Raw genomic sequence first — 12,567 nt, 5'->3', positions numbered from 1 at the left:
TATCAGAGAAAGCAGAAACAAGAACGGAAATTCTTTGAAATGGTATTAGGTAAAAACTTTTAAACAGAAATTGCAATAGAGCATTTTTTTTTATTTTCATGTAAACAACACTTGTCATATTCCAATATATAGCAACCTGAGCAATGCTTTGAAATGTGGAACAGAGGCGCCACCATGTGGTGAACAGTTTCCTTGATTACAAAAGGTCTGTTCTGACCCTGATTTCTTTTATAAAAACATCACATCAAACTGATTTTGTAACATTTCTTTAAATCGAGCAACAAAATGAGAGCACGTATGTTACATTTCTGCATTCTCTATTGCGTGATGCCAGTGCACCATGTAATGCCATGAGACAGACACTGTGTAAAATTACAGACACATTTTATTCAAACTTGCCAATTCATGGACATTACACACTTCAGATTTACATCCTAAGGTTAAACTAAATACAGGTATTGCACAGAAAAATATCATTTAGAGACATTAAAAGCACATTTTACAAGGACAAATTGATCAAATGATTTGTACAACAGCTAATATTAAGAGCACTGACCAAAGTAAAGCTTAAAATAAAACGTGATGACACAAAAGACAAATAAAACCATGGCTCAGGATTTAAAAATGACATCTACTCTACTTTTGGCAACTTATTCAACTTCTAAACTAAAGTTTAAAAAAGGAGAAAATTTTAAAATGAAACATTTTCACCTGCCAATCCTGCAAACACTATTTTCTCTCTGAATTTCAAGTACACTGATTTTCTTACACTTTCAACAATTGTTCCCTAAACTAAGGTCTCAGATTTCTTTTAAGACATCCCTCATTTTTCTGAGAGCTTTGGGAACACATTCAGAAAACTCTACTCCAGAAGTCATCAGTATTTCTGCCCGCATGTAAAAAAGTGTCAGAGAGAATCCTGATTAATACCAGTTCCCTCTACAAGCTAAAACAGTGCTACACTTTTCATACATGTCTTCATGTGACAGACTTGTTTCAGTTCTCAGGTAAACTGCAAGTCTGTCTTTAAGACTCTCTCCTTTCCAACCTTCATCACTTGCTGATTTGACCACTCAAATTCTTATAAAATAAAACATGTAACTTAAAAGAATCCCATCTGTTTAATAGATTAGTAGTGGCATATAAATACGACACATTCGGTCAGACACATTTCAATAATTCAGCCTGGTTCCTTGTTTACTTTGCTCCCACAAATAGGCTGTGACCCTCATGCACCTGTTTAGTACAACTTCTGCCAGGAGAGATATCATTTCTCATGTGCCTGAGAAAGGGCATCCATAGGAAAGAAAAATCACTAATGAGATCTTGATATCTCTGTTGTTTCTCTTAAACAGAAATGAGTTTATATAGAAAACAAACAGAGTCTTAAGGGCTTAGGTTACATCTCCTGATTCTCCACTTAGAAACATGTATTTTTCCACTAGACTTTCATATAAATCTTAATAGTTTCTTAAACTATTAACATTTGAGAAGTCTGCGATCAGAGATCTTAAAATGAACTTTAAAATACCTCATTGTTTCAGGACTAAATTACCTGATCTATGCTATTCACATTCATATTATAGAACTATATTCTCTCTGTGTGTCAACAGTTTTCTCATTTATGGGTGTTTTTATTTTTCCAAATTTTGATACTTAGTCTCCCATCCTCACCTCTCCTTTTTGAGCTCAGTTCCCTTCTTGAATGTGCCAAGCAGATCAAGCTAAAGGTAAGGTAAACAGAAGGGATGACACTTCACCTTACAGGTTGCCAAGTCAAAACTGGAACGTGTTTACCCTTAGGAAAATATCTAAAAAGCAAAAAAACTTATCAGTCCAACCTTACGCTATGCAGTGCTGTGCAGTGGTTTTCAGAATGTTGTTTTCTACATGTGACCTCATCCCTTTTAACAGGAGAACACTGTACTGCATAATCCCACTTGTCCAGCAGTCAGTGACCAACTCATCTATAACATGATCTCCGTTCCAGTGACTGCCAACAGTTAAATAGACAATATTACATGTTGTTATTTACCACAGGTGGAGGTTTACATATTGATAAACATTTCACAGCAAATACACTGTATTTTCAGAATTAACATATGAATTTCAAATTTAGAAAACCTCAGTTTTTCAGTTTTGATACACTCTCAAAACAAAACAGAGATCTTAACCAACGGTTTGAAAAGTGTTAAGCCCCGGTATGGTTCTTCAGCGGTTCTATATAGCACCTCAGTCATCCCAAAGAACCGCTGAAGAACCTCTGAAGAGCCACTGAAGCACCAAAATTTGGTTCTATATAGCCAGTGTTGTGCAAGTTACTTCCAAACTGTAATACATTACAGATTACTTGTTACTGTTATTTAAAAGTAATCCCTTACCTTACAATATTACTGTCTCAGAATTGTAATACGTTACATGACTCCTGTATTACTTTTGAGTTACTTTCACCAAAATAACTACAGAAGTAGAACTTAACATTCTAAAATAAGTCTTTGTATTTTTGTATTTTCAAAATACAAAATACTTTTTGCCAATCAACCTCTTTAGATTGCTGATTTCTTGAATTAACTAGGCAATACACAAATAAATACAAAAAAACTAGATTAAATGCATTTAAATTCAAAATACTATTACAAAATAATAGTATTTTGTATTTCAAATGGATGTATTTGAAACACTGCCTATCCATGCAGTCTAATGAGGAGGTTGATTGGCAAAAAGTATTTTAGTTTGAAAATACAAAAATACTAAGATTAAACACATTTAAATACAAAATAGTCCCATCCCATCACTGAACTAGATTATATAGAATTCTAGCTAGTCATCATGTAAACGTTAGCATACCTTGTCATTGCTGCTGGTCACAGGGATCTTGCAAACTAGCTTCCTGAAAGCAGCCCAATGACCCCTCAAAACCCGCCCAAATGGAATGAAAACTAGCCCAATTATTTTCCGGGGTCAAATCAAAGTTAACAACTGCCAAAAGACGTTTCTATTGCTATATTTACTTATCTGAATGGTTTCCTAGGTATAGTATATATTTTTTGTTCTGTTGAACTCAAAAGATGTTTTGGGAGATTTAGGAAAGCAAACAATTCTGGGTCACCTTTGACTACCATTATATTTTTTCTGCTATGGTAGTCAATGATGCCAAAGAATTTTCAGTTGCTAACATTCTACCAAATATCTACCAAATATCTTTGTGTTCAACCGAACAAAGAAATTTATACAGGTTTGGAACAACTAGAGGATGAGTAATCCATAACAGAATTTTCGTTTTTGGGTGGAGTGTCTGCCTGTACTGTAGCCTGCCTGTCAGACGCTCGTTCCACACTTTTGAGAACGGGCCGGTCCTGGAGTTGCCAGGTATTCATCTGAGTGTGAATACACATTAAGAATCTCATCAATTAACATTTATCCTTAGAATATAAATAAACATTTTGGCGGCCGCTGTACATTATGAAAGTATCCCAAAAACCCGCAACTCCATAATTTTCCCCGCAACTGCATTTTCAAAATAGCCCAATTGTGAGGCAACATCGCGACCCTGGCAACACTGGCGCTTACAGCGAACCGGGCGGGACCAATAGCCTCGGACCTCGAGCTCAGAGACTGAAACCATCCCGCGTTACAATACAAAATAGTTCCACCAGCCAGAGGGAGATGAATGACACCACACGCGTCTATTCACGAACAGGAAATAGAACTTACTTGCCAGATTTTTTATTTGTTAATGTCTCTCGGGCGAAAAGTTTGTTGTAACACAAGCATTACTGAACGTACCGAGTAAAATATTACTGAAAATTGATTAGTAATGCCTTACACTACTGCGTTACAGCAAAAAGTAATACGTTACTGAAATGCATTACTTTTGTAACGCATTACTCACAACCCTGTATATAGCACTAAAAGTGGTTCCCCTAGCATTACGAGCCAAGAAACCCTTTTAGTGCTATATAGCACTATTTTTTAAATGCTATCACTGTCAGCTGTTCTGTAATGGTTGGGTACAGAATGCAATATGCAATATGCAAACTGCAAATAATATGCAAATAATGAACTATAATAAAATGCAAAACCATTTGAGAACCACTGATCTAACAAACAAGCAAAAATCAATATACACTCTTAAAAACAAAGGTGCTTAAAAGGTTCTTAACAGCGATGCCATAAGAACCATTTTTGGTTCCACAAAGAACCATTCAGTCAAAGGTTCTTTAAAGAACCATCTCTTTCTTACCTTTTATAATCTAAAGTACCTTTTTTGCTTTTTTTATGCAACATAAAGGAGATGTTAAAGGTTCTTTGTGGAACCAAAAGGTTCTTCTATGCCATAGAATCTATGGCATCGAATAACCTTTTGAAGCACCTTTTTTTAAAGAGTTTACTCATGATACTGCAGGTACAGATACTGAATATGACAGAGAATATTTTAATCAATAAGTAACCCACAATTTAACACTGTTTTCTTCAAAAATGAATCAAATCAAAATTGTATGAATTTTGGGGAGTGAATCAAGTGTCTGAACTTAGAAAATAATCTTTTTACTGAGGCAGGGTGCCAGGCCTCCACACACGGGGCTGAATGCCCACTCGTGATGCAATAAACCGAGGTTTGGGAGCCTGGACTGGAGACTTTATGGGGTTTGGTGGTAAGAAACTTAATTCAGGGGCGCTCTTGAACTGTTTGGCAGCTTGGAGGCCAGGATAGTTCAGGCTTGACATACTTGACATGGGAGCTGGGGGTGAGTACGGCACAGGGTGAGAAATGGGCACAGCTGAAATTTTGGGAAGTTCTGGAAGGCCTGGGACCCTTGAAGGTGCTGAGGTGGATTGAGGTATGGCTTCAGGTGGACGTGGGGAAGCAGGTGCTGGAGGTGGAGATGCCATGTCAGAGCGAGACAGATGTTCACCGAGTGTGGTCTGTGAACGTGGTACAATCACTGTGGGGTTGAGAGTTGGGGCTGACATTGGGGTGGGAGTAGAAAACCGTTTAATTTCAAACACACGTGCTGCCTTCACTGGGATCTGCCTGGGCAGGTTCAGAGTGTGCCCCTCCCTCTGTTGCCTCTGGTAGGAGGGGTTTGATGATTGTGTGTTGACTCCGTCACCAAAACTAAACATTGCTGAGTTCAGCTGGTAAGGCTGCCTTCTCATAAAGTCTAAGGCCTTGATACCCTCTTTCTGGGTCCCATAACCTCCCCTACTTCCTTTGGATCTTTCCTCAGACACCTTGGCCCCTCCACGCTGGAGCCCAACAGGACACGAGGGAGACAGCAGAGGGTTGTAACCTATGGGTGGAGGAGCTCGAACGTTTGGAGAATACTTCCATTGGGATTGGCCTGAAGAGGGCTCAAGTGGATGGATCAGGTCAATGACTGATTGAGATTGCTGCTGTTGTAGAGTTTGCTGTAAAGGTTGCTGTGGTGGTGGAGAATCCACAACGAACAAATCCATTCGACTCTGTCTACGAGCAAACAGCTCTGCACCTTTTCCTTCAGCCTGAGGAATCTGTGAAATTTCTGTGATGATCCGTGGCTTAGGAGCCACAGGTGGTGGGACCCTTATCCTGCTGTCATCTGTGTTTTGAGGAACAGTTTCAGGTTCATAATACCCACGTCTGGGTCGTTCATCTAAGTTCTGCACCATGGACAAAAGCTCAGGATTTGGTGAGTTCTTCTTGATGTCAGGAACCTTAAACATGGGCTTGTACAAGCTACGGCAACGGGCCTCTTGGAGAATACCCGTGCGGCTGCCAGTGGGTGTGGTTTTGTCACGATACACAACTGGAGACACTGGGGTCACAGGTATGGTAGGGGTGACTGGAGCTGCAGGGGTCAAGGTAGTAGAGGCCTGGGGTGGTATGGATTTGGGTTGAGGAGGCATAATGGGAGCCACTGAGGTTACAGTAGTGTCAATATGGATTGCGTGACCAGGAGCTGTTTGTGTTTCTAAAGAATAGGAAGGCTCTTTGGTTTGAACCATGGGAGGTGGCACTGATGCAACCTGGATGTTCTCCACTGAAGAGAAGTGGTGCGCAGGTTGAGAATATGATTCCACAGATGCAGTTGGAGGGGCAGTAGGTTTGCCAGGCATTAAATGGTGTGTGGGTATCATTTGCGGAAATGCATCAGCACTTTGGCTTCCTGTGAGCTGGCTAGCGAAGGATGCAGAGGTGACACCCATGGTACACTCCTCGGATGCTGTTGAGAATGGAGGTGCCATCACAGCCACTGAAACAGGTCTAGGTGTCTTCTTACTGACTGAAGGGCGAAAGACAACAGGAGCAGTAGCTGCCCGGTGGGTAATGCAGCCTGGGGCAAAAGGTCTGGCAGTTCGGTTTAACACAGAGCTGGGAGGAAGTTCCGGTAGAGGAGTAGGAGATGGAAGCATCACGGTTTCTGCTGGCATTATTGAGAGATTAGTTATAGGCACCACAGGAGCTAGCACTATTGTGTTTGAAATATCTTCAGGGATAGTCGGGGTGGCTTGAGGTGTGCTGATGTTTGTTTGCATTTCTGTTGGTGGGACCTCCTCGTGAGTTTTTGAAGGTTTGGTAGGTTTGGGAGCAACTGGTGGCGGCTGGACATTAGGTTTTGCCAGTAGGTCTGGAGGCAGTTGAGGTTGTGTCTTTAGTTCAGGAAATGCATGCATTTGACTTTGTAAGTGTTCCTGGGCAGCTTCCATTTTCTTTGCATGTTCCTCAGCCCTCCTCCTTTGCTGCTCAAACAACTGTGCCCCCTTTCCAGAGGTGTCACTCAGACCTGGACTGAGAGCACCCCCACCCTCTCCTTCCAATCCTCTGGATACTGATCTTTTCTCCAACATGTCAAGGTAGTCACTGTCCCAAGTGGGATCAGGTGCAGCAGAAAAGCCTTCCTCGTCAAACTCTGATTCGCTGCCGGGAAATGTGCCATCCTCATCTTGAGAGCTCTGTCTCATGTCCTCATCAACACTTCCAAAGCTGGTCAGGGTGTATTTCTTGGAGCGCTGACGGCGCTTTTTGAACATCAAAACACCCTTTGAATGAGGGTTTGGTGCATCTGTCAGTAGTGAGGCAATGGTGCGGCATTTGGATCGAGCCTCTTTCACCTGTTTATCCATGACTGTCTCTCCACGGTTCAATTCTGCATAATAGGAGATAAAAACAGAGTTAAAATAGAATTTGAATGAAATTACATGTTGAATGACAGTATTGTTATCAGTATAGCTTTCTATGGCCTATTTAAAGCTTTCTTTTTTGTTCTACTTTATATGCGTAGTCTTGGTTACTTAGTTATTATGAGACATTTCAGTTATCTTTTCTAATAATTAAAGGCACTTTAAAGTAATAGTTCACTCAAAAATGAAAATTATTTACTCCCATCATTTATTCAGCCTAATGTCATTTCAAAACTGTATGAATTTATTTCTTCTGCAGAACATAAAAGATGATATTTTGAAGAATGTTGGTAACCAAATAAAATTAGACCCCATTGACTTCCATTGTTTGAACAAAACCACAGAGACATTTCTTAAAAGTATCTTCTTTTGTGTTCCACAGCAGGAAGTCAAACAGGTTTGAAATGGCTTGAGCGTTCATAAATGATTAAATGTTTGTTTTTGGATTAACCTTATAAAATATGGTTCATCCAAAAATAAATATTTTTATCATTTGTCAATTGTCTCATTACACCTGCGTTATTGTGCAAAAGTCGGTATGTGAGGAGCTGCATATTTTTTATCTGTCTGTCTCGCTGATAAGATTATACATGAATATGACAATTGAAAGAAAGATGATAACCATATTAATGCGAATATGATTTGTGTGTAAGGGACATGTTTAATTTGCTGGTGTTTGATTGTGGTCCCTGAGATCCTGAAAAAGTTTAGAGTGCACTTGAGAGTTGTCTTTAGATTTATGACTGTTTATTTATTCTGCTGCTTGAAATGACACTGACTGAAATAGCTGTGGCTCTAAGGACGCATGTACACTTTATATAAAAACAGTGTTCAGGTCTTGTTGCACACTGGGCTAAAAATGAAATTTAGATAACACAGGGCTTTACTTTAAGATGTAATACCAAAAGAAGTCACTGCTTCAGTTGTAAAAGTGAATATGAAGTTATCATTTAGCAAATTAGTTTTCCAACTGTAAAATTATTTACATTAAGAAGAGGCACTAGTCAACAAATACAATAACTGCTGAATCTTATTTTCACTAGATGAATGAGTAGTAATAATCCTACACATTTTTGTTTTTCTTCCTACAGTAATTTAATACAAGCGTATTTAATATTCCCATATTAAATAACTAATCCCATCATAAAACACAGATGTCAATGTGGTGTTTACCACCTGATCTGGGATCAACAATCACACATTCCCCAGCTGCCCTCCATGATCAATGTCACACCTCTAAGATCCTGTTATGTTTATTACAAACCGATCAGCATTGACGCTGTCCTATTAGGAATGTTAAACACGTGCAACGTTGCATGTCTGGTATGGTTTATATAACATTTGATAAAGACTAACATGCCTATAAAGTATGCTAATTTGTGACTTGCATCGATGGCTTTCAAATGACGCTAAATTCCAACCAGATGCTTCCGCTCATGTGTGAAACAATAACGAAATGCTCGGCATATTCACAACAGAGAACAGCTGATGAGCTGGAGTGGTGTACTGGTGGAGGTAGAGAGGTGGAGAGAATGCAGCGAGCCTGTGAGGAACACTGTCACCTGATATGAGCCAGCAGCTGGAGATGCTTATGCCAGCTCATATACAGCAGTACTCAGTTTATCAACCTTATGAGCTTTGGGACAAATTTAGACTGTGGTGTTGGCTAAAAGACTCGACCCTCCTCTCTTCAAGAGGTTACATGGAGGATTATTATTCTAACTATGTTACCTGCGACTATGTTAGGCTGTGACTTTCAAAGCAAAGACAGATCTCCACGACTGTTTGAAGCTGGTATACTTACTTGCTTGTTTAGCTTTATCCATGTATGTTAAGGTGAGTTCCTCATCCACCGGATTGTCAACTGGTCCGACCATGGGCACCAACTGAGCACGAGAGCTCAACATCAGAGCTTCTTTGGCTCTCTCTGGAGACACAAGTGGAACATTTGTGGTCTCCTGGAATCCACTATCCTCCTCCATTAGTCCTTCTTGTGGGTTCTGGTCGTCCGCACTTACGGATGAAGTCTCAGTGGATGTCTGTGAGGACCAGACTCCAGACAAAGGAGGCTGGTAAATCACTTCTTTGCGGGCTACGCCGCGCAACGTGTCTCCCCTCTCATTATGCCCCAGAAGATGGTAAACTTGGGCGTCCGATGCGCTGTCATACCCGCTCATCTCTGAAGTCTCTGCTCCTTCTGGTGAGGCTCGACCAGCCTTGCCGGGAGAATTGCTGGGACTGCGTCGTTTTGGCTTGCGTTGCCTCTCGTGGGCTGCCACATCTGCATCGCTGTCTGTTTCTCCGTAGTAGGCTTCACTTCCTGGAGGGGAGGTCAAGCCGCTGCGGCCAGTTGGGGATATCAGGGACCCGCGGTGGATCTGTCGGACGCTGGGTTGGTGAGGTCTGGAGCTGGATGGGGACATGGCCCTAAGGGCAGCACGGTACTCTTTATCAATGCGTGGAGAGGGAGCTCGAGCAACAAGAACCACCGACTGAAAGCCAGCCGGTGCCCTGATAGACATACGAGGGAGTAAAACAGCACAATGGTGGTGAGAAACAGTTGCTTACAGCAGCCTCGGCTTGGAGGTCTAACAACAATTATTTTATTTTACTTTCAGCTCCCATTCTATCAAACACACCACACAAATGAAACATGCCTAAGGTATGGGATGGTTTACCTCTTAACCCGGATGTGTAGCATTCCTGGCATGCTGTCGATCAGGTTCATGGCCTGGGCATGTGACAAACTCCCACAGGAATTGTCATTTATGGAGACCAGTTCATCTCCCTCACGCAGTCCAGCTCTACATGCTTTACTTCGCTTTCGCACCTACAGGATAAATGTACAAGATGTTACTCCAAAAGAAAACAGGAAGCCATCTTAACATATATATTGCTCATAAAGTTGAAAAAGCCGTTCTGCTGATCTCAAATGGACCAGCAAACAACATTGGACACATAATATGTATGGCAGCTTTTTAAATGATGTACAATGTATAACATAAAATCAATAGCTACTTACTCAGAGCATATCAGAATGCTGGCAAAGATAGAGAACAGATGCAGCCCACATGCCAGTACTTGAGATATTTTTCTTTTTTTTTCACTTGGACTGTTGCAATGGCTTCCAGAGAGAATATCACTACAACCTCTTGTGTCTGGCATATTACCCAGCACACTTGGAGGTGAAATACCAGCTCTCATTTCAGTATTTTTGATTGAAAATTAAATTTCTACACAAAAAGTAATTATACTCAATTTTACTTGAAATAACTGGATATATACAGTCTAAAAACAGTTGTGTTAAAAATATATATTTTTTATTAATGTGTAAATTCATGTAAAAATTGTTATCCTTAACTGAACATATGTTTGTGTTATTTTTTGGGACTACACGTTGTGGTCCGTTCAACTCAAGTTGTGTTAAAAAACACAAAACGTGTTAAAATTAACATCCATTTTAAGAGTGTGGCAGATCAGTTTTGTGTGTTATCGGTTTCTGGGTAAATTTTAAATTCTGTGTCTGTGACAATCACATGAACCACTTCGAAACAGAGTGAGTGCTGATATAAATTGATGTGTGATTTAAAAATGATGCTAGAACCTTAGGAGTGTTATAAAATTGGACAATACTACTTGAACCTTATTCCATGTATTCTGAAGTCATATTGTTTTGTTTGCCAAATGGACCAATATTCAAATAGCTATAGTATAAAATACAAAACAATTCTATATTTGATATTCTACGTTTATAACATTATATAAATCATTTCTGTCTTGGTTCCCCAGTGGTTGACTTGGATCATTAAGTCTTTGGAGTCAAATAAATGAATCCGTATGATTTATGATCAAATCATTCATACTATTTTTTTGTGAACAGGTTCAACAGATTCATTGAAAAGACCTGACTCAGTGATTCATTTTATGAATTTACGAATCACTCAATTGCCTTTAAATGGAGCACCCACATGATAACATCCATGCCCTTAGAATAACATCTGCGATTAAATTATAATAAACTATTTTCTACAAAACACCTCATATACACATCAAATGACTGCTACTTGTCCAGTACGCAAAAGAGCTTGCAATGAACTACAACAGTTGGAAATTACTTTTCACATTTAAACCCTAGCACATTAGTTATTTATGATTCAATACGTTAAGGCTCAGTTGGTAAGATTTGAGGATAGGATTTCAGGCGGTACCTGAAAGTTCAAAGCTCGAAGTCATTTAGCTTTTTTGGTACAGGATCAATTGCACACCACACTGTGCAGGGACCTGTGCTGGTGTCTATTACAGTTTAAGGATTACGTTTAGAACTATGAGCCATAAACTAACATCACAGGCATTTAAATTATATTAAAGTCCATTTTACAGTAACCTAGCTCTTCTGTGTTCATTGCAACCGTACCTTGGCGACCTGCAGAGGCTTCTGGTGCTCTAATCCTCCCTGAAGTCTGAAGCCCCATGGTGCTCCTCCGGAGAGGGTGATGATGACCTCCTCAGCCACCATGAAGGGATCTGTGCTTCTGCTTCGGGTTTGTTTGTTGGCCTGGGGAGGCCCTCAGTACAAAAGCTCCATATTTTTACAGGGCCCCCTCAGAGAAAAGGACGGCAACGCTGTTTCTAACGTTCTTCTTGGTGCCCACCTGAGTTGAGTCTTACATGAATACATGCAGATCCCTCCCACACCCTGAACTGGATGCCGGTGATAGAGACGCAGCAATAAAGGAAGTTAAAATAGAGAGGGAAAGAGTGTCCCTGGGCAGTGGAATTCTGTGTTGGACGAAGGCAGGACCTAGTTCCACACAGCTGTGTTGTCACTCACAGAGCTGGCTGAAGCAAGGGGACGTGCACTGCTTATGTAAAAATAGACATTTGCCTTTCTTCCTAATGATGGGGAGGGGTGAGCAGTCAAACATTTGAAAGCAAGAGTTCACGTTGAGCTACGTTCAGACTGTCAACCTCAAATCCGATTGAAATCTAATTTAAATGATTGATTGTCCACACTGTATAGCAACTGTTCAGATCCGATTTGAGTGTCCCGTGGTGCGCTCTCATTTTTTGCAATATCTGATTTGGTTTCTGTGGCAACGACAGGGAGCGTTGAACTTCATGCGTCGCTGTGCAGCAGCAGACCGATCGGTGTATGACATCGCAATACATATTCCACAGCACACTGCTCTGTGTGTCGCAGTATGGTGATGTCATACGCTGATCAATCTGAGCAGCGCTGTGTGGAGTCGAACAAGGCTCATTTTTCTTACAATATGATGGTGTGTAGCCGCTGCACTGTATTACCATGTCTCATGAACCTGCTGCTGAAGTGTATGAAGCTGGTATGCGTGGCTTTATTCAGTGCTCGCATCTCCTCCAGCTCACAGACAAAATAGCAGCCTT

At 40.6% G+C, this 12,567-nt stretch overlaps 1 protein-coding gene across 2 annotated transcripts; it reads right to left on the bottom strand.

Moving 5' to 3' along the window:
• Positions 1–152: 152 nt before the first annotated feature.
• On the bottom strand, positions 153–11,925 carry synpo2la (synaptopodin 2-like a). Of its 2 annotated transcripts, none has more exons than XM_057342882.1 (4): positions 11,579–11,925; positions 9,843–9,994; positions 8,969–9,675; positions 153–7,130 (listed from the first exon to the last, which is right to left on the bottom strand). In XM_057342882.1, the coding sequence occupies exons 1-4, from the start codon at positions 11,678–11,680 to the stop codon at positions 4,549–4,551; spliced, it is 3,543 nt and encodes a 1,180-aa protein (XP_057198865.1). In that variant the 5' UTR covers positions 11,681–11,925; the 3' UTR covers positions 153–4,548. The 2 variants fall into 2 exon arrangements, with proteins under 2 accessions (XP_057198865.1, XP_057198866.1); XM_057342883.1 differs by having other exon boundaries at positions 8,969–9,591.
• Between the last annotated feature and the right edge of the window lie 642 nt (positions 11,926–12,567).

Source organism: Triplophysa rosa, linkage group LG9 (genome assembly GCF_024868665.1).
Source record: "Triplophysa rosa linkage group LG9, Trosa_1v2, whole genome shotgun sequence".
NCBI lineage: Eukaryota > Metazoa > Chordata > Actinopteri > Cypriniformes > Nemacheilidae > Triplophysa > Triplophysa rosa.
The sequence above is the reverse complement of the archived record's forward strand: the minus strand, read 5'-3'. Positions and strand labels throughout refer to the sequence as shown.

Excerpts from the sequence above, each read along its gene's own strand:
- synpo2la (XM_057342882.1), bottom strand. The coding sequence starts at position 11,680 with ATGGTGGCTGAGGAGGTCATCATCACCCTCTCCGGAGGAGCACCATGG. Across the intron at positions 9,995-11,578 it reads AGCCTCTGCAGGTCGCCAAG|GTGCGAAAGCGAAGTAAAGC; the intron begins GTACGGTTGCAA and ends TTTATCCTGTAG. Across the intron at positions 7,131-8,968 it reads GGATAAAGCTAAACAAGCAA|AATTGAACCGTGGAGAGACA; the intron begins GTAAGTATACCA and ends CCTATTATGCAG.